Source organism: Scyliorhinus torazame, chromosome 7 (genome assembly GCF_047496885.1).
Source record: "Scyliorhinus torazame isolate Kashiwa2021f chromosome 7, sScyTor2.1, whole genome shotgun sequence".
Taxonomy (NCBI): domain Eukaryota; kingdom Metazoa; phylum Chordata; class Chondrichthyes; order Carcharhiniformes; family Scyliorhinidae; genus Scyliorhinus; species Scyliorhinus torazame.
The window spans coordinates 194,854,660-194,882,479 of record NC_092713.1 but is presented as its reverse complement, the minus strand read 5'-3'; the positions used below and the strand labels follow the sequence as shown (position 1 = coordinate 194,882,479).

Here is a 27,820-nt window from a genome sequence, read left to right as displayed (position 1 = left end):
TAAAAATTTGTTTCATTTAATTCTGGCGGTCATAAAAGGCCTGATCTCAAATGTGTTAACAATCTGTAAACATATCATGTAAAATTACAGTACACTTTTGATTCAAAGTTATTTAATTCAAATTATCTGTTCATTTTGATTTTTGCACTGAAATCCCACTTGTCACTTGCATGGCTTAATTTTAATAATTGGGTAATTCAAATATTTCCTTGTAAAAAATTCATATCAATTTATACGGGTTAGAACATAGAACATAGAACGATACAGCGCAGTAAAGGCCCTTCGGCCCACGATGTTCCACCGAAACAAAAGCCATCTAACCTACACTATGCCATTATCATCCATATGTTTATCCAATAAACTTTTAAATACCCTCAATGTTGGCGAGTTCACTACTGTAGCAGGTAGGGCATTCCACGGCCTCACTACTCTTTGCGTAAAGAACCTACCTCTGACCTCTGTCCTATATCTATTACCCCTCAGTTTAAAGCTATGTCCCCTCGTGCCAGCCATTTCCATCCGCGGGAGAAGGCTCTCACTGTCCACCCTATCTAACCCCCTGATCATTTTGTATGCCTCTATTAAGTCTCCTCTTAACCTTCTTCTCTCCAACGAAAACAACCTCAAGTCCATCAGCCTTTCCTCATAAGATTTTCCCTCCATACCAGGCAACATCCTGGTAAATCTCCTCTGCACCCGCTCCAAAGCCTCCACGTCCTTCCTATAATGCGGTGACCAGAACTGTACGCAATACTCCAAATGCGGCCGTACCAGAGTTCTGTACAGCTGCAACATGACCTCCTGACTCCGGAACTTAATCCCTCTACCAATAAAGGCCAACACTCCATAGGCCTTCTTCACAACCCTATCAACCTGGGTGGCAACTTTCAGGGATCTATGTACATGGACACCTAGATCCCTCTGCTCATCCACACTTCCAAGAACTTTACCATTAGCCAAATATTCCGCATTCCTATTATTCCTTCCAAAGTGAATCACCTCACACTTCTCTACATTAAACTCCATTTGCCACCTCTCAGCCCAGCTCTGCAGCTTATCTATATCCCTCTGTAACCTGCTACATCCTTCCACACTATCGACAACACCACCGACTTTAGTATCGTCTGCAAATTTACTCACCCACCCTTCTGCGCCTTCCTCTAGGTCATTGATAAAAATGACAAACAGCAACGGCCCCAGAACAGATCCTTGTGGTACTCCACTTGTAACTGAACTCCATTCTGAACATTTCCCATCAACCACCACCCTCTGTCTTCTTTCAGCTAGCCAATTTCTGATCCACATCTCTAAATCACCCTCAATCCCCAGCCTCCGTATTTTCTGCAATAGCCTACCGTGGGGAACCTTATCAAACGCTTTGCTGAAATCCATATACACCACATCAACTGCTCTACCCTCGTCTACCTGTTCAGTCACCTTCTCAAAGAACTCGATAAGGTTTGTGAGGCATGACCTACCCTTCACAAAGCCATGCTGACTATCCCTGATCATATTATTCCTATCTAGATGATTATAAATCTTGTCTCTTATAATCCCCTCCAAGACTTTACCCACTACAGACTTGAGGCTCACCGGTCTATAGTTGCCGGGGTTGTCTCTGCTCCCCTTTTTGAACAAAGGGACCACATTTGCTATCCTCCAATCCTCTGGCACTATTCCTGTAGCCAATGATGACATAAAAATCAAAGCCAAAGGTCCAGCAATCTCTTCCCTGGCCTCCCAGAGAATCCTAGGATAAATCCCATCAGGACCCGGGGACTTATCTATTTTCAGCCTGTCCAGAATTGCCAACACCTCTTCCCTAGGTACCTCAATGCCATCTATTCTATTAGCCTGGGTCTCAGCATTCTCCTCGCTACCTTGTAACTATCCATCGCCCCAACTGAAACTTCACACCTCATCTTCACAGAGGCCTCCTTCTTCCTCTTAACAAGAGATTCCACTTCTTTGGTAAACCACGGTTCCCTCGCTCGACGCCTTCCTCCCTGCCTGCCCGGTACATACTTATCAAGAACACGCAGTAGCTGATCCTTGAACAAGCTCCACTTATCCAGTGTGCCCAACACTTGCAGCCTACTTCTCCACCTTATCCCCCCCCAAGTCACGTCTAATGGCATCATAATTGCCCTTCCCCCAGCTATAACTCTTGCCCTGCGGTGTATACTTATCCCTTTCCATCATTAACGTAAACGTCACCGAATTGTGGTCACTGTCCCCAAAGTGCTCTCCTACCTCCAAATCCAACACCTGGCCTGGTTCTGAGAAGTCATCGGGACTAAGGCACCTTTTTATTATTATTTCACAGGATATGGGCATTACTAGCTAGGCCATCATTTATTTATTTTTAAAAATAAATTTAGAGTACCCAAGTATTTTTAGGGGTAATTTAGCGTGGCCAATCTACCTACCCTGCACATCTTTGGGTTGTGGGGGCGAAACCCATGCAGACACGAGAAGAATGTGCGGCCATCATTTATTTCCCATTCCAGGTTTCCCTTGAGAAACTGATGGTGAGACACTTTCTTGAACCACTGAAGTTCATATGGTGTAGCTACATCCACAGTGTTGTTAGGGAGGGAGTTCCAGGATTTTGAGCCTGTGACGGTGATTGAACAGCGATATAATTTAAGACTGGTGAGTGATTTGGAGGGGAATCTGCAGGTGGTGGTAGTCCTATGTATTTGCTGCCCTTGTCCTACTTGGAGATGGAGGTCATGTGTTTGGAAGGTGCTGTCAAAGGGGGCTTGGTAAGGTGCTGCAATGCGGGTTGTAGATAGTACACACTGCTGCCACTGTGCATCGGTGGCGTAGGGAGTTACTGTTTGTGGAAGGAGTAGCAATCAAGCGAGCTGCTGTGTCCTGGATAGTGTCCAGCTTCTTGGGTGTTGTTGGAGCTCACTCATCCAGGCAAATGGAAAGTATTCCACCACACTCCTTATTTGTGCCTTGTCGATGGTCAACAAGGTTTGGAGAGTGAGGAGGTGAGTGGCTCACTGTAGAATTCCCAGCCTTTGATCTGGTCTTGTGTGGTCTTATATGGTTCGTCAAGTTCTGTTTCTGATAAATGGTAAGCCCCAGGATGTTGAAAGTGAGGGACTCAACAATGGTAATGCCATTGGATTCATTGGAGACAGTTGGATTCTTTCTTGTTGGAGATGTTTATTTTCTAACTTGTGCAGCACAAATGTTACCTGTCACTGTTCAGGCTAAGCCTAATTGTTGCCCAGGTCTTGATGCATATCGTTACAGACAGTTTCAGTATCTGAGGAGTGGCCATTTAAAGACCTTAATTGACCTCCAGTTGAGAAAGATTATGTTGATCCTTCCCGTCCAGACTTAATCAGTGTGGGTAGGGTGGCAACACAGCATATTCCCAACTGATTGTATGACATACCGGCCACTTCCTAGCTCATCTCCAAGGGGAACATTAAATTCTCTTACGTCTCAAATTTCGATTCTGGGAGGAGTACTGAATGAAAAATTGCAACTTTCCCAGGAAGAGGACCAATTAGCCTAAGAACATAAGAAATAGAAGCAGAGACAGGCCATTTGGCCCTTCAAACTCGCTCTTCCATTCCTTGAGACCATGGCTGATCTTCTACTTCAACACCATTTTCTTGCAACATCCATGTATCCCTTGACGTTTTAACATGTGAAATCTATTGGATCTCAGTCTTGAGCATACTCGGTGACTAAGCATCTGCAGTCCTTTATGGCAGAGAATTTCAACGATTCACCACCCTCTGAATGAAGAAATTCCCCCTCACCTCAGTCCGAAATGACCTGTCCTGTATTCTGAGACTGTGTCCCCTGGTTCTAGACAACCCCCGCCCCTTCCACCGGTCAGCCAAGGGAAACAACCTTCCAGCATCTACTTTGTCGAACTCTGTAAAATGTGTTTACGTTTCAATGAGATCACCTCTCATTCTTCTAAACTCCAGAGAATAACAGCTCAGTCTGCTTAATCTTTCCTCATATGAAAATTATTTCCAGATCCGGGCTCCCCCTCACATGGCAGATAATTTATGGCAGTGCTTGTAGAACTTTTTTCCAACGTGACCCCATTTTAACAGGATCCCCAGACGCAAACAAAAACAAAACAGCAATAAAGCCGCATGGTAACAATCAGCATATAATTATTACATTTGCGTATTATAGATAATATTATTATACATCAGATAAATATGAAAATCTATGTTTTCAAAGTACGCAAGAAAAATATTATTGTTTTATGTACTTATGTAGGTTTCAGCCAGCTCTCCATATTCCTATGGGAATTCCCTCTCCCCCCATCCAACCACAGCACACATTTTAATCAGCATCTCTTCCCCCACCACAAGCACACACACGCATGTGCACGTACACATGCACAAGCATATGTACGTGTGTATACATGCATATATGCATGTAAACACACACACTACCTCCCGGCCCTGGTCCCACCACACACATGCATACACACAAAGAACCCCTTCCCCCCCTAAACGCTGACACACTAACCCCTCTTCCCAATCCCCAGGCAGTCACCAAGTTACACTTGCCAGCCTCCACCTGCATTAAGATGGCGCATAAACATCCCAGGCCCACTCAAACCCGTCATTGAAAGTGGTATGATGGTAAAGGGTTCTTTGGGTTCACCATCATCGCCTTGCTTTTTGACAGCATCAATCCAATGCATCCAGGGTTGTCGTGCCAGAGCCTCCAGACTGGGTACTCTCCTCCCCACAAGTCACCACTGCTGCCTTGGGGGGAAGGAGAGCTCATTGGAGCCAATGAGTGATCATTGGGTTCCCATTGGGGGTCACGACTCACAGCTTTGGAATACCTGACCTGTGATGATTGACTCCAAACCAGTTATTGTATAAAATACTGCTGGATTTTGATTGAAGGTGAACTGGAGTTAAGAACCACATTGCAAAGAAGTCATGGGAGGATGGCAAGAAAACATGTTTACAATTTGTGTCGTAGAACAGAGAAATTCGAGGATAGTGATGGCTATGATTTATTTTTACAATTTCACATACCTTAACCACCTCTTCTCCATCCACAATCTTCAGTTTCACTAAGTTTTCTTGCAAGAGCTCAGGTTTGGTTCGCCACTTCAAAAGGCCAAGCAAACCCACTGTCAAAAAGAAAGCCTCAATGATTATCTGTGCCAATCACCATGGTTTAACTGAAGCTCATAGCAAAATGCTGCAGTTGCTGTGAAATCAGAAACAATTGCAGATCAGGCAGCATGTAGAGAGAGATAAACAGTTAACATTTCATGCTCTAATGTTTCCAACATTTCCCACTTTAACTCCCTTCACTGAATATTTTCTTATACAGTTGATAAGTGAGGGGTCAAAAGACTTTTATTACCATGTATGCACAATCTTCAAAAAAATAAAGTCAATTTATATTGTACATTATCACAGCATGATAAAGAATTTCATATCAAGGATTGTTTTTGAATGCCGTGAATTTCGACACAGATAACTATAGCAACCAATCAATAGCAATGTAAACAATATCCATTTTCTGCTGTAGTTGATTTGACAAAGGCCCGAGTAAATGGCCAGGATACTATGAGAACTCTCTGTTCTTTTTCAAATGTTGCCATGGCATCCTTTACAGCCACCTGAACAGATAGACGAAACTTCAGTGTGACATCTCAACTAAAGTATTGTTACCCCACCTATATTGGGCTCCTTCAGTGGTGCACCGAAACTCAAGAAAGATTAGCTGCTCAAGTCCTGGAGTGGAATTTGAACTCATGATTTTCTAACCAAAGATAAGAGTGATGCCAATGAGTGTTGTGCATTTGATTTTTTGATGCAGAATTTCTTTATTTTTGATATTTCAGTATTGCACAAAGAATTGGCAGAAATAGTGATGCAAATGTAAGTGGCATTGTATCGATGTTAAAATGCCATATGCCTGTGCCAGATACATCAATGCACAAACTAATGGCCGTGTGGCCGTTCAGTCTCAAAGCCGAGAATGATCCTGAACAACAGTTCAGACTGACCCTGGAAGAGGAAATTGGAAGACTCCATCCAACTCTTCACAGAAGTGTCAAGAATGCTCTTCAAGTGGTTTCTACATGATTGAAAACCAATTGTTTATGCCACCATCTGGTTGTCACTCTCCGCTGTGCTCAGTATGTGGCAGGGCCAAATACTGGTCAATTATCTTCCTTGTTTAAGATGCTTTAATTCAAAACAAAAAATATGTTGTCCAAGCTTTTTGGCTCCATGGACTGCATTATATTATGAGATCTTGGGGAGGAAAAGGAGGGTCTATGTAGTTTCCAAATGGTCAAGTTGCTGGTCTTAATAGGTCTTTGTGGGACTGAGTTCTCGTTTAAGACTCATCTAGGCAAGAGCAAGAATAACTCTTTCCCAATTTTCCTGACAAGTAAAAGGAAATCAGGAGAAGAAATGTGAGTGTAATGTTCAATGGTTTGATTGATCTGTGTTTAATATGCTCATTTGTTCGCATCTATGTCACTGTACTTGATGGTTTAAGCCTGAGGATGGGGCTCGAGAGCCAAAAAAAGAATCTTCTAGAGAAAGACCTAGGGCGGGATTCTCCGAGCCCACGCCGAGTCGGAGAATCGCCGGGGATGTGGGAAATTCCCGCCAAGCCGCTCCGGCACCAGGCCGCGATTCTCCGGCAACCGGAGAATTGTCGCCAATCGTGCCCGCGCGGTGACTGCGGCGACATCGGGGGCCGCTGAAATAGGCCCCCACGGGCGACCGGCCGAACTGCCGCCGTGTCCCGCCGGCGTGGTTCCAATGGGAGGTCAGACCCGTGCCCGCGGTGGACGTCCTGGTGGGGGGTGGGGGGATCTGACTCTGGGAGGGGCCTCCACAGGGTACAGGGCCACGATCTGGAAGGATTCCGCGCGGCCCACTGTAAGGTCCCCGACATGTTGCTCCCCGCCGGAGCAGAGACGTCAACCAATTGCATGCGCCAGCATGGAAACGGCAACCATGCGCATGCGCGGACCCGCTCCGGCCGTGCATGGCCACCGTTAGGCGCCGGAGCAGCGCGCAGCACTCAGGTGCCGTGCTAGCCCCCTGAAGACCGGTGAATTGCTGGGCCAGGAGGGCCGTTGATGCCGGCGTACACCACTCCGGTGTTTACGCCGGCTTCAACACTTGGCCGGGATTTCAGAGAATGACCGTGATGTTGTCTGCCACTGGCAGGGCTGGAAAATCCCACCCCATGAGTGTGTTGAAATCCTGTTCTGTGTGGGTCTGATGTTCTCAGGGGAGTATTTGCTGGAGTAGTTGGGGGGGGCTTGAAAGTAAAATGTCAGGGGGCTAGGAAACTCTGCAAGGAGTCAGAGGAGAGGGAAACGTGAACAGGGTAATAAGATGGAAAGGGGAATGAGAAAAGTGATAGGCAGAGAAATCAAGGGCCAGGATCTAACAGGGCCACAGTGAAAAATGGGACAAGTAATGTTCAAAAGACACGCCTTAAGGCTTTATGTCTTAATGTATGGAGCATTCACGATAAAGTGGATGAATTAATCATGCAAATAGGTGTAAACAGGTATGATACAGTCGGGATAACAGAGATATGGCTGCAGGGTGATTCGGGATGGGAATTGATCGTCCAAGGGTATTCAGTATTTAGGAAGGACAGGCAAAAACAAAACGGCGGTGGGGTTGCATTTCTGGTTAAAGAGGAAATTAACCCAATAGTGAGGAAGGATATGAGCTCTCACGATGTGGAATCTATATGTGGAGCAGGAAAACACAAAGGGGCAGAAACATTAGTGGGGGTTGCATATGGACCCTCAAACTATAGTGATGATGTTGGGAATGGAATTAAACATGGAATTAGAGATGCATGTGATAAAGGATTATCTGTAATTAAGGATGAATTTAATAGATTTATAGATTGAGCAAGTCAAATTAGTAACAATACCCTAGAGGAGGAATTTGTGGAGTGTATACGAGATGTTTTTCTGGACCAGTACATTGAGGAACCAACTTGAGAACAGGTCATCTCAGATTGGGTATTGTGTAATGTGAAAGGAATAATTGGCAATCTAGTTGTGCAAGGCCCTCTGGGGATTGTAGAATTCTTCATCAAGGTGGAGAGTGACATAGCTGATTCTGTGACTAGAGTCCTAAATCTAAATCAAAGAAACTATGATGGTATGAGGCGCGAGTTGGCTATGATGGATTGGGGAACGTTATTTAAAAGGATGATGGTGGATAGGCAATGGCAAACATTTAAAGAGTGCATGGGTGAACTGTAGCAATTGTTCATTCTTGTCTGGCACAAAAATAAAGGGAAAGGTGGCCAAACCGTGGCTTACAAGAGAAATTAGAGATAATATTAGATCCAAGGAAGAGGCATACACATTGGCCAGAAAAAAACAGCAGACCTGAGGATTTGGAGCAGTTTAGAATTCAGCAAAGGAGAACAAAGGGATTGATCAAAAAGAAGAAAATAGAGTACGATAGTAAGTTTGCAGGGAACATCAAAACTGACTGTAAAAGCTTCTATCGGTATGTGAAGATAAAAAGATTGGTGAAGACAAATATAGGTCCCTTACAGTCAGAAACAGGGTATTATGATGGGGAACAAAGAAATGGCTGACCAGCTAAATACATACTTTGATTCTGTCTTCACAAAGGAGGACGTACCAGAAATGTTGGAGAAAGCATGGTTTGGTGAGAGGGAGGAACTGAAGGAAATAAATATTAGTCGGTAAATTGTGTTTGGGAAATTGATGGGGTTGATGGGCGATAAATCCCCAAGACCTGATAATCTACATACCAGGGTGCTGAAGGAAGTGGCTCTAGTAAGTGCATTGGTGGTCATCCTCTATGATTCTAGACTCTAGAACAGTTCCTCCAGATTGGAGGGTAGCTTATATAACCCCACTATTTAAAAAAGGATGCAGAGAGAAAACAGGCGATTTTAGTCCAATATCAATAGTGAGGAAAATGCTCGAGTCCATTCTAAAAGGTTAAATAGCAGAGCACTTGGAACCAGGAACAGACAGAGTCAGCATGGATTTACAGAAGGAAAATCACGCTCAACAAATCTACTGGAACTCTTGAAGATGTAACTAGTAAAGGTGACGAGGGGGAGCCAGTAGATGTGGTTTATTTGGACTTTCAGAAGGCTTTTGACAAAGTCCAACATAAGAGATTAGCGTATGGGATTGGGGTTAGTGTACTGAGATGGGTAAGAAACTGCTTGGCATAGAGGGAAAAAAAGAATAGGAATAAATAGGTCCTTTTCCAACTGGAAGGCAGTGACTAGTGGGGTACCACAGGAATTAGTGCGAGGACTCCAGCTATTCACAATATATATTAATGATTTAGATGAGGGAACAAAATGTATTATCTCCAATGTTGCAGATGACACAAAGCAGGGCGAGCTGTGAGGAGGATGCAGAGATGCTCCAGAATGATATGGGCAAGTTGAATGAGTGGGCAATTGCGTGGCAGATGAGGTATAATGTGGATAAATGTGAGGTTGTCCAATTTGGTCGCAAAAACAGGAAGGAAGATTATTATCTGAATGGCTATGGATTGAGAGAGGGGAATGTGCCACAAGACCTGGGTGTCCTTGTACACCAGTCACTGAAAGTAAGCATGTAGGTGCAGCAGGCAGAAAAGAAGGCAAATGGTATGTTGGCTTTCATAGTGAGAGGATTCAAATACAGGAGCAGGGATGGCTTGCTGCAATTATACGGGGCCTTGGTGAGGCCACACCTGGAATATTGTGTGCAGGTTTGGCCTCTTTATCTGCAGGTGGGTGTTCTTGCTACGGAGGGAGCGAAGATTTACCAGACTGATTCCAGGGATGGCAGGACTGACGTATGAGGACAGGTTAGGATTATATTCACTGGAATTTAGAAGAATGAGGTGGGATCTCATAGAAACCTTTATAATTCTAACAGGACCAGTCAGGGTAGACGCAGGAACAATATTTCCAATGGCAGGGGAGTCCAGAACCACGGGCCATAGTCTAAGGACATGGGGTAATCCATTTAGGACTGAGCTGAGGAAAAATGTCTTCACCCAGAGAGTGGTGAGCCTGTGGAATTAGTTACCACAGAATACAGTTAAGGCCAATACATTGTGGGTGGATTTTCCGGTGCAGCCCGCCCCCACGGGAAGCGGGACCCTCCATCCCAGCAGCCGGCCAATGGGGTTTCCCATTGTGGGCACACCCGTGCCGACGGGAAATCCATGGGCATGAGTGCACTGCTGGCGAATCACAGGATCCCGCCGATGGAGAATCCCGCCCAGTATGTTTTAAAGACGGAGTTAGATAATAGCTCTTGGGGCGAAGGGGATCAAAGGATTTTGGGGGAAAGCGGGAACAGGCTACTGAGTTGGATGATCAGTCATGATCATAATGACTGGCAGAGCAGGCTCGAAGGCCCGAATGGCCTCCTCCTGCTCCTATTTTCTATGTCTCTATGAAATATTTGTGGGCACTGTAAATAAATATGTTGTAGATTTGGACCTTGTGTCATCTTTGCATTGTTCTGAGATGAATCAGGCAGATAAGAAAACTGGTGAATACTTAACAGCGAGAGAAAATCAGGTTGAGTTTGAATTCATTGAATTACAACATCAACCACACATCACAAAGGACTTAATTAAATTCAGTACTCTTTGGAACATCCTGAAGCTATAGAAGGCACTATTGAAGTTCAAGGACTTTGTCTCCTGGATTGTTTGTGTGGTTCTATGGATATCTGTGTAATGAGGTAAATATGGTAAACTAGCCAAAACCTTGCTACCACTTTTCTTTCACGAATCTTTTGTAGTACACCTCACATCTAAGTCACCAACTGTGGTGACTGTACAGTTTAAACTAAGAAGAAACGCTGGTATCTTCATACCGTTCTGTGTGAGTTTTGTTGAGCACACAAGGGTTGCGATGGTGAAGGAATCTCTGGAACTGCTAGCAAGGCCTCCGCCTAAAGTAGTGTTGCTGCGGCTGAGAGTGGAACCTTTGAAGTCGGCCTGGCGTGTGGAAGGCAGTTTCGCGTATATATTGGCTTCTTCCATCTTCTTGCTATCGCCCTGTAAGAAGGTGACATAAGAAAAAAAAAGTGACAGTTCCTTGAAAACAGATGGTTCGGGACAGTAAATGCACCATGATGTGTTGGGTGTTCTGGATCACATACAGGTCACCAACACTTGAAGTAGTGCAACACTATTTTATTAAAAGGTTAACTATTTAAACATATTTGAACTGTGGGTAAATACGATACTAGCTTTAACTAAAGACTTTCGCCTTGTCCTAATCAGTTGATGCACTCAGCACATGGTGAATGTCTGTGTTGCAGGCTGTGAGCTCTGTGCTCCTAGCTAGCTGCTACTCGAATGAGCGGGAACTCTGATGTCCCCTGTCTTTATAGTGCGTGTGCTCTCACTGGTGATTGGCTGCGGTGCTTTGGATGTTGATTGGTCCCACTGTGTGTCCATCAGTGTGTGTCTGCACCATGATATACTGGTGTATATTATGACACACCACTTGTTTTGGGTGTTATATTCAGCAGGTACAGACCACGACAAATATTTCAAAATTAAATCCTTGCACTGAGCTAAATTAGTTGACCGTACCAAAGGGAACTGGTTCCAGAGCCCTAAAGCTGGTCTCAGGAAATAGGTAGTCAGGAGGCTTCTGTAGAGATGTAGCATCCCAACCAAAGTAACCACTTTAACAAGAGGAGGAGAAGTTGTCCCCTTTTCAAATTTAAAGGGCCAATCAGAGCTCCAAATAAAGTAAAAGATTTATTGGTCACCAATTAGGTTAGGCCTGATCCTGCTCCTCTTTCCTATATTAAACCCCAAAAATGTCTTCCTCAATCATATTCAAGAACCAGTTCAATGCATTTTTCATCTGAATGCAAAATACTGTGGATACTGGAAGTCCAAAATAAAAATTGAATATGCTGGGGATCAGCAGCCAATCTGCCAGCATCTGTGGACAGTGAAAGAAAACAGAGCGAGCGTTTCAGTTGACTGGAAATGTTTTTTTTCTGTTACCCCAAAATACACAAAACTGGCCAATCAGTTGACAAAGGGAGAGATTTTCCTGCAACCAGGATTCTCCTGTCCCGCAAAAAATCATTGGACTTTTGCCTGGGCCGTTGAATCTCCTGCAGTGGGTCTTGGCACGACAGGGCCGGATAATCCCGGGCATAGCTTTAGCCTCCACGCTGAAAGTGAATTCCACAGCTTCTCAAACGTGTCTGTGAAGAGGTTTTCACTACTCTCAGTTCTAAATCATATACATTTAATCTTGTGTCTGTGGTCCCTCACTCTCGACCCCTTGACTATTGGAATCTGCCCCAGCCTTTCATAATTTTCAACAATTCTGTCACATCACCTTGTAATCTGTCTTGTTCTAATTTTAAAAGCACCACTTTTTCAAGTCTTTCTTCACCTTTAAATCATAATCGGCAGCATCCTAACGGACTCTAAAACATCAACAACGTTTGGCGCCTAATTCGACACACAATAGGGCAGCACGGTAGCATAGTGATTAGCACAATTGCTTCACAGCTCCAGGGTCCCAGGTTCGATTCCCAGCTTGGGTCACTGTCTGTGTGGAGACTGCAAGTTCTCCCCTTGTGTGCGTGGGTTTCCTCCGGGTGCTCCGGTTTTTTCCCACAGTCCAAAGATGTGCAAGTTAGGTGGATTGGCCATGCTAAATTGCCCTTAGTGTCCAAAAATTGCCCTTAGTGTTGGGTGGGGTTACTGGGTTATGGGGATACGGTGGAGGTGTGTGGTTGGGTAGGGTGCTCTTTCCAAGAGCTGGTGCAGACTCGATGGACCGAATGGCCTCCTTCTGCATTGTAAATTCTATGAACAAAAATTCTATGAACAATACTCGAACATGGATCTTGCTTAGGTTTTATATGACGTCAGCATTGCCTCTCGACTTAGAGGATGCAGACAGAATTATTCTAAATACAACAGGCAAAATTGACACGCCTTGTCAAACTAAAAACTTCCTATCACCTTTGGAAAGGGCAAACTGCACCACAGCTGATGAAGAGAAGTAAAGTCAGCAATTCCAGTTATCGAACCAATAAAAAGTTATCAGCCACTGTCTGTTGTCTTGTTAACGTTGGGCAGTGTCATTGTAAATCTATTTCCAAGGAATTATTCTTTAGATAGCTCCTGGTACTTTTCAACACTGCAGAGGGAGATCATTCAACCTGCACTTTATGTACAAAACACCATCTTTATTAATGAACTTTATTATCCGTCAAACCAGTGATCCCATGAATAATATTTGAAATTTGCAGCATGTACTGCAAGTTTCATTGTGCTCTGATGCTAATTGTACACTTGCTAATACCCCCGACATGGCAGAGGTTCCAAGAGTTACCTAGAAAATGAGCCATTTCTATTGTAGAACCACCTTTTCTATGTTCCCACTTGTGAACATGATCCATGCTCTTTAAATCTAAATCAAGGTGGGCAGTGTCAAAACCTGCAAGCAGGATTAGAATTTTTCATGATGGGATTGGGGGGGGGGGGGGGGGGGGGGGGGGTAGGGCGTCAATAGTTGTGTTAACAGTAGCAAGAGCAACCCCTGAAACTCCCACTTCAAGCAATGTAAAAATGCTAACCCTAAGGAAAAGGCCAACGGTCTGATGATTGTGGGAAGTCAGTCTAATTGTGAATGATGAAGGTAAACATCTAACCATCCATTTGCTGATGTTGTCAGAAGAAGACTCATTAAGTAGTCTGAGCCTTTCAGTGTAGCAGCGAGAGAGATTGCAATGGAAGGATAATTTGTTAGTGAAGTCTTTCTTCAGAAGAGCTATGACAGAGCAAGTTCATGAGTCAGGACATGGTATGATAGGATTTATTTTTCTCCCCACACAAAATGAGGCAAAGCATTTTGATTCCAACAATCGGATTACCTATAATGTTCTACAATCACGTTATTGAAACAACAACAACAAAAAAGACTCTTTAATCCCTTCCACAAATACCGGTGAATCAGAACACCTACAGTTCAGAAGGAGGCCATACAGATCACCGAGTCTGCACCGACCCTCTGAAAGAGCTCTTTTCCTTGGCCCACACCCCCACCACATTCCCGTAACCCCACCTAAACTGCACATCCCTGGACACTAAGGGACAATTTCTTTTAGTTTGGCCAATCCACCTAACCTGCACATGTGGGAGGAAATCCACGCAGACACAGGGAGAAAGTGCAAACTCCACACAAGACAGTCGCCCAAAGCCAGAATTAAACCCGGGTCCCTGCCGCTGCGAGGCAGCAGTGCTAACAACTGTGCCACCGAGCCTGCCCAGCTTAATGTACGTGAAGTTGTTACTTTTCCAGCAATTTGTGGTGGGTTAGGGATACACTGCAGATTGAAAATCACCGCTATTTACTGTTATCCTCAGGAAAACTGCAGCTGCCCTTCAACCTCCCTTGAGTTTTAAGAAATTGCTCCATTTTTGAAGTGGTTGCCATTTAAACTCAGCATAGCTGGTTAGATTAGTCTTGTTTAGATTTACATTACATTAATGCAACTCAACGGGCTGGATTCTTCCATCCCGCCCGCCGCAAGATCGCCACGGGTGGGACGGGACCATGTAAGGGTCTAATGACCTCGGATGGGAATTTCCGGTCACCTGGCGGGCACAGCTGGAAAATTGCACCCAACCTCTTTTACCCAGAAAGGTAACAATTGAAACTCTGAAGTTTCTGTCTTACAGGGAGTAAATTGTGCCTACAGATTTTTAAAATTAAAAAAAAACCTTATCTGATGGCAGAATCACAAGCAGACATGTTTTTATACTCCAGAGTTCAGCTCGTGCAGAGAGATCAGCCTTCCTTTTGCAAACAGAACTCATATATAAACTAAGAATTGTGTTGCTGGTGGCACATTCAGAGATCAGAATGTGTGAATTGTAGTGTGTCAATGGACAACTTAGAACAGGGAGCAGATGGGCCTAGTGGGGTGGGATGGGGAAAGGGAGACAGCCAGGAGGGGAAAATGGATCGATGGAAGAAACAAAAATAAATTGATAGAAATAAAATTGGAGTGAGGGTGGAGGAAAGAGTTCACAGTCCGAACTTGTTCAACTCAATGTTTAAGTCTGGAAATCTGTAATGAGCCTAATCAGGAGATGAAGTGCTGTTCCTCCAGTTTGCGATGAGCTTCACTGGAACATTGCAGCAGGCCAAGGACAGACATGTGGACATGAGAGCAGGATGATGAGTTGAAATGGCAAGTGACAGGAAGTTCTGGGTCCTGCTTGCGGATGGACTGAAGGTGTTAGGCAAAACGGTAAACATTTACAGCCATTATAAACCCCTTTGTCTTTTTGTCCATGAAATCTTTGTCAATCTCCACCTATCACTGGCCCTCTATCCAGCCCCACGGCTCTATGCCTCCCCCGTCCCACCTACAGCAGTATAATCTGATCCTTTTTCCAGTTCCCTTCATCTTTGACAAAGAGTCATCCAGACTCGAATTGTTAGCTCTGTTCTCTAACCACAGATGCTGTCAGACCTGCTGAGATGATCCAGCATTTTCTGTTTTTGTTTCAGATTCCAGCATCCGTAGTAATTTGCTTTTATCTCTTATAAACTGTTGAAGGTGTTGGCAGGCAACCGCAAAACACAGACGTAGTGCATTGACCTGCCACCCCACTTATAATTTTAACCCATTTATCTTAATCAGGTGAATGCTGCTACTGAAAAGGAAGCTAGGAAATGCTCTATTGAAAAGATTAAGGTTTTGCTTGCTAACATCACAAACTGTCATGTCGAAATGCGTATAATAAGGAGCATCTTTTTAGCAAACTCACGTTCAAAGGAGCACCTGAGATTCTAAATAGAGTCAAACTGAACAAATTATGAAAGGGGACGAAAGCAGCAATAATGTTGAGAGGTGATGGGCTGCATTAGAAGGAAGGTGGCTGAGGGAGGAAATCTTCAAATAGAAATGAAATGCACCATAGTGATTATAATATTGGGCTTGCAACACAAAAGTCTTGAGTTCAAAACCCACTATGACAAGTTGAGAAACCATTGTTTTTGTTTTTCAATTATGGTAATTAATGAGCTAACATAAAAATGTTACTATGCAAACTCCTGAAGTATCATGAAGGCTAAATTGAGTCAATAATGCCCTTCAGAGAATAAACCCTGACACACTCGATGCAGCTCAGTCTATGTGTGACTGAAATTCCACATTCTGTTGTTGATTCTTAATGCTCCCAAAGCAACTAAGCACAGGTAATAAACATTGCCTTACCAGTACTGCTCTCACCAGAAGAGCTAACATATAATCACTGCTAATAACTCTTGTTCTCTATTTCTATTTACATTGATATCCCATTACCCTACTAATGGCCATTTGATCGCTCACGTCAATATGTTGCTCAACGACTCTAAGTGCGATAGGGTGTTTAAGCACTTAGGCGTGGGAAATAACCTTTCGCTTGATGCCCACATCCTGGGAGCAAAATAAAAAAATGACTAAATCCTGAGCATTAGCCCAAGGTAAGCCATGACAGTAGGTGAAATGAATATGGACTAAAAAGTGTTGGAAACAGGCTGATGGTTGGGAAAATTCCTTTGAGTAGAAGTGTGAGTGACACATCAGGATAGAAATGAAATTGAAGGTGAAATCTGTCATTGAAGATGCCTTTGGAGGTGGTGGTGAGTTTGACTTGGGCAGTTATCACCAATCCTTGTTCATTGCTGGGTCAGTATCTTGGAATCCCCTACTTAACACCACTGAGGCTGTGCCGTCATTGTAGGTCTAGCCCCTCCATGTGCCATATTTTTCAGCACTCCCACCCCCCACTGGTAGGTGGCAGCGTCTTCTAGTCCTGACGATGTCTGAGGGGATTTGCATGCCTTGCACCTTCCACCACCGGGGAATGTGCTGTGAGGGCCACCATCGGTGGGACTGGAAGATTCTGCCGGCTGGAAGCGGCAAAAACTTTGACCGTCTTTCAACTGTATTCCTGCATAGAATCATAGAATTCCGACAGTGCAGGAGGTGGCCATTCAGCCCATCCAGTCTCCACCAATCCTCTGACAGAGCACTCGAACCAAGCCCACTTCCCCACCCTATTCCAATAACCCCTTCACCTAACCGGAACATCCATGGATACTAAGGGGCAATTTAGCATGGTCAATTCACCTAACCTGCGCATCTTTGGACTATAGTTTCATGCTCCTCATTTGGAACGAAAAGTGGTCATTTACTTAACAAAGACAAATGGTGCTTGTGGAGAATGGTAGATATTGCAACATGGAAGATCCTTTCAAGGTTGCGGCTGAGGTGCATTTCCGGGACAGAGTAGAGGGAGTTTTACACTGTGATGATTTGGGTTCTGCACAACCTGGGAGTGCTTGATGCTGATGCTGGATACAAGAACTAATTAAAATTCCATTACCATTATTAACATCTTTCACTTTGTTGAGCAGAAATTTTCGCCAAAACAATACAACTTCTTAATGTAATCAACAGAGAGAGAGAGAAACTATTAATGGGATTAACATTCTTGAAAGGGGATAACTCACCAGGGTCGGCTGAAATGTACCCCAGGCTGTTAAAAGAAGCCAGAGAGGAAATAGCTGTAGGTTTTGTCATGATATGCAGACACACACATAATGATATACAGACAAGCAGCTAATGGACACAGAGAACAGAACATGACCAATAAGCAGGCAGGACACTCAGGGGTGGGATCTGACTATAAAAGACACGAGGCACTCACACTCTGCCTCTTTCCAGTGATGACCATCTAGAGAGTCAGTCGAGGGTGTTGTTACAATCTCACACCTTCACCACGTGGCTAAGAGCTAGTCTGGTTCAGTCAGACAGAGTAACCACACGTAAGTTAGCAGAGAGTCGAACTCACAGAGAACTGTGCTAACTGTGCTATTAGTTCAATAAATCTGATTGAACTAATTTCAAGGTCTGGAGTATCTTTCTGATCTAAGCTGCATCCAGTTGCAGACAGTGTTAGACCAATGTACCTTACACGACATGATACCAGGAGACTACTAATTTAAGGTGGCTTACCTCAGTCCGTTCCGTGACGACCAGCAAATGTATCCCGGCACCATGGAGATGATTCAGGCTCCTCACTAACTCAGGACCACCAGCAATCTCAGTGTTAACTGGCGGATATTCAAGCAAAAGTTTCTGCTGTACATCGAAGCATCAGACCTCGAGGGTGCGCCTGATGCAAGTAAGATCGTGCTTCTCCTATCAACAGCAGGTGATCAAGCCATTGAACTCTTCTACTCGTTTAACTTCACCGAAGGCCAGGATAAGACAAAGTTTCAGACCATCCTGGACAAGTTCGATAGTCACTGTGAAGTGGACACCAATGAAATCTTCAAGCGCTACATATTCAAACAACGTCTTCAAGGTAAAGATGAATCTTTCAATGCCTTCTTAACTAGCCTCCGCCTGCTAGCGCTGTCCTGCAACTTTGGTGATATTGCTGACTCCATGATCAGAGACAAAATCGTGTTTGGAGTTCACTCTGATCCTCTAATAGAGCAGCTCTTAAAAATCAAGCATATGACCCTGCCAGTCGCGATTGAAATATGTACAGTGCATGAGCACACAAACAATCGGTATGCCCAATACAAATCGGCAGTGAGTGTGCAGGCCATCTCCCGGATGCTGCGCCTCAGCATTGAAGACAGCGGCCATCTCGCGTTTTTCCCGGAGCCCCACGCATGCGCGATGCGAACGGGACAACGAAGCGGCCGACAGCCACACTGCGCAGGTGCAGGCGTCTGCCGACCGCACTGCGCATGTGTGACGACGTATACTGCGTCACGACGCCGACGTCATGACGTGCCTGAACTGTGGCAACGCCCACTTAAAGGGACACTGCCCTGCAAGAGGCAGGCAATGATTAAACTGTGGGAAGCCTGGACACTATGCAGCCTTGTGCAGGTCTGCACCACCAGTCAGAGGCCAGCGCTCCCAATTCCGACGACAGCGTGTCCAGAATGTGCAAAGACGATTACAGGATTCAGATCCTGGCAGTAAAATGGATCCAGAGGACGAGTGCCTGGAGTCCGACTACTGAGTGGGCATCATTACCACACGTGAACATGCCACACCTAACTCATCTCGCATTCAGTCCATCCTAGCTGTGGATTCGGAGGACAAATGGCATGTGGTGATGCAGGTCAACAACTGATCCATCCAGTTCAAGCTGGACACAGATGCTTATGGCAACCTCCTCTCACAGGCAGACTTCAAACGCATCAAGAAGCCCCCCCCTTCCAGCAGCCTGCCAGCTCCTGGACTATAGCGGTAATGCCATCACGACACTGGGGTCCTGCCATCTACTCGCCTCCAACTGGAGTACCCATGCACGGCCAAGGTTTGAAATTGTCAAGCTGGACAGGGCATCCCTACTGGGCACGCATGCCTGCAAAAAGCTAAACATGGTGCAGCAGGTTTATTCAACGACATCCTCCAACATGGATCTTCAAGCTGGCATTGACGACATTCTTGTTCAGTATCCAGATGTGTTTGACAGGATGGGCACTTTGCCATATCGGTACAAGATCCTACTGTGACCGGATGCCAAGCCAGTGTTCCATGCACCATGCCAGGTCCCGGCTCCATTGAAGGAGCATCTGAAGGAACAGCTCAAGGAGCTGCAGCAGCAGGGATCATTTCCAGGGTAACCGAATCGACTGCTTGGGTCAGCTCGATGGTGGTGGTTAAAAAACCCTCTGGAGACCTGCGCATCTGCATTGATCCCAAGGATCTCAACCAGAATATAATGCGTGAACACTACCCCATCCCGAAGCGGGAGTTACTCACCAGTGAGATGGGACATGCACGGTTTTTCAAGAAGTTAGATGCATCACATGGATTCTGGCAAATCCAGCTGGATGAGTCCAGCAGAAGGCTCTGCACCTTCAACACACCGTTTGTCAGGTATTGCCATAACCGTATGCCGTTCGGCATCGTCTCGGCATCGGAGATATTTCATCGCATCATGGAGCAGATGATGGAGGGCATCGAATGGGTTCGTGTGTACGTGGATAACGTCATCATATGATCCACGAGCCCTGAGGAGCATGTTTTCCGTCTCCAGCAGGTATTCCGCCATGTCCACGCTAATGGCCTGAAGCTGAACAGGGCCAAATGTTGCTTTGGCATGTCGACACTCAAGTTCCGAGGAGACCAGATCTCTCAGCAGGTCGTGTGCACCGACACAGACAAAGTCAAGGCCATTGCAGCCATGAAGGTCCCGGAAGACAAGAAGGTGGCATTGCGCTTCTTGCACATGGTTAATTTTCTGGGCAAGTTCATCCCATACATGGGGTGGAATTCTCCCCTACCCGGCGGGGCGGGGGGTCTCGGCGGCACGGAGTTGCGTGAAACACTCCGGCGTCGGGCCACCCCAAAGGTGCAGAATCCTCCGCACCTTCAGGGACCAGGCCCGCCCCAGAGTGGTTTGCGCCCCGCCGGCCGTCGGGAAAGGGGCTTGGCACCACACCAGCCAGGGCCGAAGGGTCTCCGCCGGCTGGCACGGGTCTGCGAATGCGTGGGAGCGTCAGCGTCTGCTGATGTCATCCCCGCACATGCGCACATGGAGTCACTTCCGCACCGGGAATGACGGATGACCACGGCCTCCGGTGCGGAAGGAATAGAGTGCCCCCACGGAACAGGCCCGCCGGGGATCGGCGTACCCCGACCGCAGGCCATACCACCGTGGGGGCACATCCCGGGGCCAGATCCCCCCCGCGACCCCCCAATAACCCCGGAGGCCGCCCGCGCCGCCAGGTCCCGCCGGTAAAGGACCAACTCCAATTTACACCGGCGGGACTGGCTGCAGGCGGGCGGGACTTTGGCCCATCGCGGGCCGGAGATTTCGGCTGGCCCCGGGGCCTGTTGAGTAGCGCCGGACCCCTCAATTCTCCGAGGCGGGCGGCACGACTCACGCCACGCCAGGTTTTGGGGGGTGGGAGAATTCGGAGGTCGGCGGAGGCGGGATTCACGCCAATCCCCGGCGATTCTCCGACCCGGCGGGGGGTCGGAGAATCCCGCCCATGGCCTCACACACCACGGCCTTACGAAACCTAGTGAAGAAGTCCACTGCTTCGAATGGAAGGCGGCCCATCAGGCAGAGTGGTTGGAGCTGAAAGCCAGGCTCACCACTGCACCCGTATTGGCTTTATTCGACCCAGACAGGGAAACGAAAATCTCGACAGATGCGAGCCAGGATGGCATCGGTGCGGTCCTGCTGCAACGCGATGACACTTCATCCTGGGCACCGGTTGCCTACGCATCAAGGGCAATGCCGCCCACCGAACAAAGGTATGCACAAATCGAGAAGGAATGCCTGGGCCTTCTCACTGGCATTCTCAAGTTTCATGACTAAGTCTACGGCCTGCCAACATTCACAGTCGAGACGGATCACAGGCCCCTGGTCCACATTATCCACAAGAACCTTAATGACATGACCCCTCGGTTGCAGCGCATCCTCCTCAAACTGGACCGGATGGTAATTCCACACAGTCTCCAGAGCTTGGTGCTCCGTCAAATCCATGAGGGCCACCTGGGTGTGGAAAAGTGCAGACGCAGAGCCAGATAAGCTGTCGACTGGCCCGGGAGCAGCCATGACATCGCGAACATGGTCCTTAACTGTGCGACCTGTCAACGCTTCCAGCCAGCGGAGAGTAAGGAGCATGAAATCGAAACCTCTCCGAGGTCCAAGATTGGCATCGACCTCTTTCATGCAAATGGTCGTGATTATGTGTTAATCATTGATTACTTTTCCAATTACCCTAAAGTCGTGAAGCTCTCAGACCTCACATCTCGGACCGTCATCAAGGCCTGTAAGGAGATGTTCTCCAGGCATGGTATCCCACTCACTGTCATGAGTGACAATGGCCCGTACTTTAGCAGCCATGAATGGTCTCTGTTTGCCCAGTCGTATCAGTTCAAACACGTCACTTCCAGCCCACACTATCCACAGTGAAACGGAAAAGTTGAGAAAGGGGTGCACATAGTGAAGCAACTCATCTGCAAGGCCGCGGATTCTGCGTCTGACATTCACCTTGCGCTGCTTGCGTACAGGGCGACCCCACGGTCCACTGGCAGTTCGCCGGCTCAACTCCTGATGAACAGGGACCTGCGATCGACACTTCCAGCCATACACATGCCCAACCTGGATCACCTCCCGGTGCTGCAGAAGGTGCAGCAACTCCGAGACCGGCAAAACAGGCTCTGATGCTCATACCACCGATTTACCCGTGTTATCCCCGTCAGACACTGTTCGGGTCTAGGTCCCTGGTGGAGGCTGGTCAGCTCCAGCTGTCATTGTTCGACAGGCTGTCCCCCGCTGGTATGTTGTGCGTCTGGCTGATGGTTCTGTTGTGCGACGAAACAGACGGGCACTGCGCAAAGCTGCCTGCTCGCAACCACATTCTTCTCCATTTCCTTCTGTTGTTTTGCCACCACTGATACCTCAACTCACAAGGCCACCAGTCAGGCTTCAAACCCGCCCATCAAAGTGCTGTCGTCCCCACAACCACCACCGCTCCGGCGGTCGACCAGGATCAGACGCAAGCCCCAGAGACTGGACTTATGAACATTTGTTCTGTCTGCTATGTTCTGTGTTCTCGCATTAGACAGCTGTTTTCGCATGTACATTTGTTCACATCCACTGCATGTATATATGTTAATATTGGCCTATTCTTGTAAATATGTTCACATATGTCATCCGAACATAAAAAAAGGGGAGATGTCATGATATGCAGACACACACATAATGATATACAGACAAACAGCTAAAGGACACAGAGAACAGGACATGACCAATAAGCAGGCAGGACACTCAGTGGTGGGATCTGACTATAAAAGACACGAGGCACTCACACTCTGCCTCTTTCCACTGATGAACATCTAGCGGGTCAGTCAAGGATGTTGTTACAATCTCACACCTCCACCACGTGGCTAAGAGCTAGTCTGGTTCAGACAGAGTAACCACACTTAAGTTAGCAGAGAGTCGAACTCACAGAGAACTGTGCTATTAGTTCAATAAACCTGATTGAACTAACTTCAAGGTCTGGAGTATCTTTCTGATCTAAGCTGCATCCAGTTTCAGCCAGTGTTAGACCAGTGTACCTAACACGACAGGTTTGACCACCATTTTCCAATTCTCACTGAATACAGGTGTGGTGCCGAAGCATTGAAGGTCTGTTAATGTTGTACCTTTAACTATCCCGAGGAACAGCACCTCATCTTCAAATTAGGCACTTTGCAGCCTTCTGGGCTTAATGTTGAGTTGAAAAACTTCAGACCATGAACTCTGCCCTCCATTCTGATTTTTTAAAAAAAGTCCCATCCCCCTCCACAGGGCCAATCTAAAACTTGTTCTTATGTTTTGTTTCCCGACAACACCGACCCTTGCTCTGTTATTAATACATTCTGCTAGCTGACCATTATGCCACAATTAACAACTGCCTTAGTCTTTAACACTATCATTTACTACTCCCTTTTTTCTTGTATCCATGACATCTCTGTCAAATCTGTCCTAATTCCCCACCTATTTCTGACCTATCTTGCTCCACCTTCCCTTCAATGGTATAAAACCCATCATATTTCTACCTCTCTTCAGCTCCGAAGAGCCATGTGGACTTGAAACATTAATTCTGTTTCTCTCCACAGATGCTGCCATACCTGCTGACCTTTTTCAGCATTCTCGGTTTTTATTTCAGTTTTCCAGCAGCCTCAGTATTTTGCTTTTGTTTTTGGGTAGTTCTGGGTATCTCATTAGAGAAAATATGTAATTACCCTGGAGAGAGTACAGAGGAGATCTTTGAGGATGTGGCCAGGGATGAAAAAATACAGCGATGAGGAAAGATTGGATAGGCTGGGATTGTTCTCGCTGGGACAGAGGAGACTGAAGGGAGATTTGATTGTGAGGGGCCTGGATAAAATGGATGGGTGGGGCCTATTTACATTAGCAGAGGTTAGTGACTAGGGGGCATAAATTTAAATTGATTGGGAGAAAGATTAGATGGGAGATGAAGAGGGATCTAGAACTCTCTGCCCAAAGAGGAGTGGAGGCAGAAACCTTCAACTCATTTAAAACATATCTGGATATGCCCCTCAAGTGCTGTGACCTGCAGGGCTGCGGACCAAATGCTGTAAAGTGCGATTAGATGAGGTGGCCTGTTTTTGGCTGGTGCAAACTCAACAGGCCGCATGACTGCTTTCTGTGCCACAAACTTTCTATGGCTTTATGATTCTAACATTATATTAAAAATTGCTGTCGGTAACTATCTAACATCCATGCAGCTAATAGATAATAAGCTACTGTCAGGAGATTAATATGTGACCAACCATAGTGAAAACATACCTTATACACTAGCAGTTCATGAGCACCATCTTGCAGTGTTGTACCATCATCTTTCATCAGTCTTACAAAGGCCATTGCAAAATTCTTTTCACTCTTGTCTTTCGCTGCAAGTAACAAAGGCAGTAAAGGAAAGTTATGGAAGCGTCTAGAAGGAGTGAGGGAAGAAAGTAAGTATGAGGTTCGGCAAAGAGTGTATGACACGTGAAGGGAAGAACGAGGAACTCGGCAAAAGATTGAGTGAGGAGTGAGGGAGTGATAATCATTACTCTTTGTCTGATTATGCTTCTTTGAAGTATTTCTGGATGAAAAGTGCACAATAAATTGTACTTACACTCTTGCGATGATCTGTGTCTAAACATAAACCTCAGGTGTATTCTTTGCATTTCTTCCATTGGAATGGCCACCTAGTAACAGACAGGTAAGGGTGGAAATCAAACAGCGAGTATATATCTTAATTTACCATAATAAATAAGCATCTATGTCGTTCCGTTTTTCAACTCATTTTTTTTTAACTTCATGTTCTCAGTACACACCAGCTCAAACTTGTGTTGGGACAAAATCTCTTCCTATGGGTGAAACACTGCCATGAAAAGCTCTTGCGTCAAGCTTAGTTTATTGGCCAAGAATTCCCTTGGGTCAGTTACTGCTCCACCACTGAAAATGTAGCAGACACCCAATTACTTGTGTAACTGGGAACCTGCCACATGATTTCGGGTGGCACAGTGGCTAGCACTGCTGCCTCACAGTGCCACGGACCCGGGTTCGATTCCAACCTTGGGTGACTGTGTGGAGTTTACACATTCCTCCAATGTGTGCGTGGGTTTCCTCCGGGTGCTTCAGTTCCCTACTACAATGCAAAGATGTGCAGGTTAAGTGGATTGACCATGATTAAATTTCCCCTTAGTAACCAACTTAGGGTTGCGGGGGTGAAGCAGGGGAGTGGGCAGTGTTAGGGTGATCTTTCAGAGGGTCAGTGTAGACTTGATGGGCTGAATGAATGCCTTCTGCACCGTAAGGATTCTAGGATTCCGTGTTCAATGAAATTGCAGTGATGGAGCTGGACACAGCTGCAAAAGGTATGTGCTGGGAGGGGTGGGCTAGTGGTATTTAAATTCAATTAACAAAAAATAATAGTTGGAATTTTAAAAATCCATCTACTATTTTTTTGTTAATTGAATTTAAATATCACTAGCCCACCCCTCCCCATATTTCCTGATGGAACATTTTCCACTTGCCGGGATGAGTGCATCTCCAACAACACTCAAAGACGTTCAACAGTATCTAGCCCACTTGACTGGTACCCCATCCACCATCTTAAACTTTCACTCACCCCAGCACTGGTGCACGATAGCAGCAGAGTCTGCATGCCCAAACTCCTTTAACAGCACCTTCCAAACCATGACCACCACCAGCTGGCAGAACAAGTGTAGCAGATGCATGGAACATCACCAATTGCAAATTTGTCCAAGTCACACACAAACAAAGAAAAGTACAGCACAGGAACAGGCTCTTCGGCCCTCCAAGCCTGCGCCGACCATGCTGCCCGTCTAAACTAAAATCTTCTACACTTCCTGGGTCCGTATCCCTCTATTCCCATCCTATTCATGTATTTGTCAAGATGCCCCTTAAACGGCACTATCGTCCCTGCTTCCACCACCTCCTCCGGCAGCGAGTTCCAGGTACCCACTACCTTCTATGTAAAAAACTTGCCTCATAGATCTCCTTTAAACCTTGCCCCTCGCACCTTAAACCTATGCCCGCTAGTAATTAATCCCTCTACCCTGAGAATATATCTCTGACTATCCACTCTGTCTATGCCCCTCATAATTTTGTAGACCCCTATCAGGTCGCCCCTCAACCTCTGTCGTTCCAGTGAGAACAAACCACGTTTATTCAACCTCTCCTCATAGCTAATGCCCACCATACCAGGCAGCATCATGGTAAATCTCTTCTGCACCCTCTCTAAAGCCTCCACATCCTTCTGGTAATGTGGCGACCAGAATTGAACACTATACTCCAAGTATGGCCTAACCAAGGTTCTATACAGCTGCAACATGATTTGCCAATTTTTATGCTCAATGACCCGGCCAATGAAGACCAGCATGCAGTATGCCTTCTTGACTACCTTCTCCACCTGTGTTGTCCCTTTCAGTGACCTGTGGATCTGTACACCTAGATCTCTCTGACTGTCAATACTCTTGAGGGTTCTACCATTCACTGTATATTCCCTCCCTGTATTAGATCTTCCAAAATGCATTACCTCACATTTGTACGGATTAAATTCCGTCTGCCCTCTCTCTACCCAAGTCTCCAAACGATCTAAATCCTGCTGTATCCTCTGACAGTCCTCATCGCTATCCGCAATTCCACCAACTTTGTGTCGTCCGCAAACTTACTAATCAGACCAGTTACATTTTCCTCCAAATCATTTATATATGCTACGAACAGCAAAGGTCCCAGCCCTGATCCCTGCGGAACACCACTAGTCACAGCCCTCCAATCAGAAAAGCACCCTTCCATTGCTACTCTCTGCCTTCTATGACCTAGCCAGTTCTGTATCTATCTTGCCAGTTAACCCCTGACCCCGTGTGACTTCGCCTTTCCTGATTTGGAAATAGCTTTCGATTTAATTATTTGTCACTGGGTAGAAATCCTGGGACTGCAACAGCACTGGGGGAATACCTTTACCACACGGACTGCTGAATATGATTAGGCAGCATCAACATCTTGCCAAATGCATTTCGCAATGGATAATAAATGCTAGCCTGGTCAGTGATGCCTCCATCCCATGGATGAATGAAGTATAGCCTACTGCATTGTTTGATGTTGGCATCGGATTTCAAAAGGCACAAACATTTTTTTAAATGCTGAGGAATGTTGACCTTTAGGTCAAGAATTTGGAGTACTGCATTTGCCCCAGGGCACTGCACCTCGAGAAATATACTGAACTTGGAGAGGGTCCAGTGCCGATTTACCAGAACGATAAACCAGAATGATAACGTGAAAAGCGTTAAATTTTAAGGATGCAGCATAGATTAGACTTGTCTGCCTTTGAATACTGAAGACCAAGAGGTGATCCAACTGAGGTATTTAAGATACTTAAAGGATTTGATAGGGTAGAGAGTGTCATGGGTCAGGGTTTAACAACTCCAAAGTATATTATGGAGTTCACCTGACCTATAACTGTTTATTGATTTTGGTTACGATGAGCACAAGAGCCTGTCTTTCAGGTGTTATTCAACAGAGTTCTTAGACGCTTTTAATCAATAAAACAAGCTTTATTCTACGAATTTAGTTAACATTTGTATAAACACACAGTCAGAATTATTATTAACTACAAACATAAAGACCCTACACAGCTACAGTAATCTATGTATAACCCTTAATAAATTGCCCCGTAACTGTTCCAATTCAAT

The 27,820-nt window shown here is 45.8% G+C and overlaps 1 protein-coding gene across 1 annotated transcript in view; it reads right to left on the bottom strand.

Moving 5' to 3' along the window:
* LOC140426764 (dedicator of cytokinesis protein 2-like) overlaps positions 1-27,820 on the bottom strand; it is a 1,003,703-nt gene that overhangs the window by 730,060 nt on the left and 245,823 nt on the right. Inside the window, exons 16-19 of the mRNA XM_072511919.1 lie at positions 24,736-24,808; positions 24,405-24,508; positions 10,892-11,075; positions 5,046-5,143 (exon numbers count right to left, since the gene is read on the bottom strand). Of these exons, the coding sequence (XP_072368020.1) occupies positions 5,046-5,143; positions 10,892-11,075; positions 24,405-24,508; positions 24,736-24,808 (459 nt within the window). The remainder of the gene's footprint in view (positions 1-5,045; positions 5,144-10,891; positions 11,076-24,404; positions 24,509-24,735; positions 24,809-27,820) is intronic.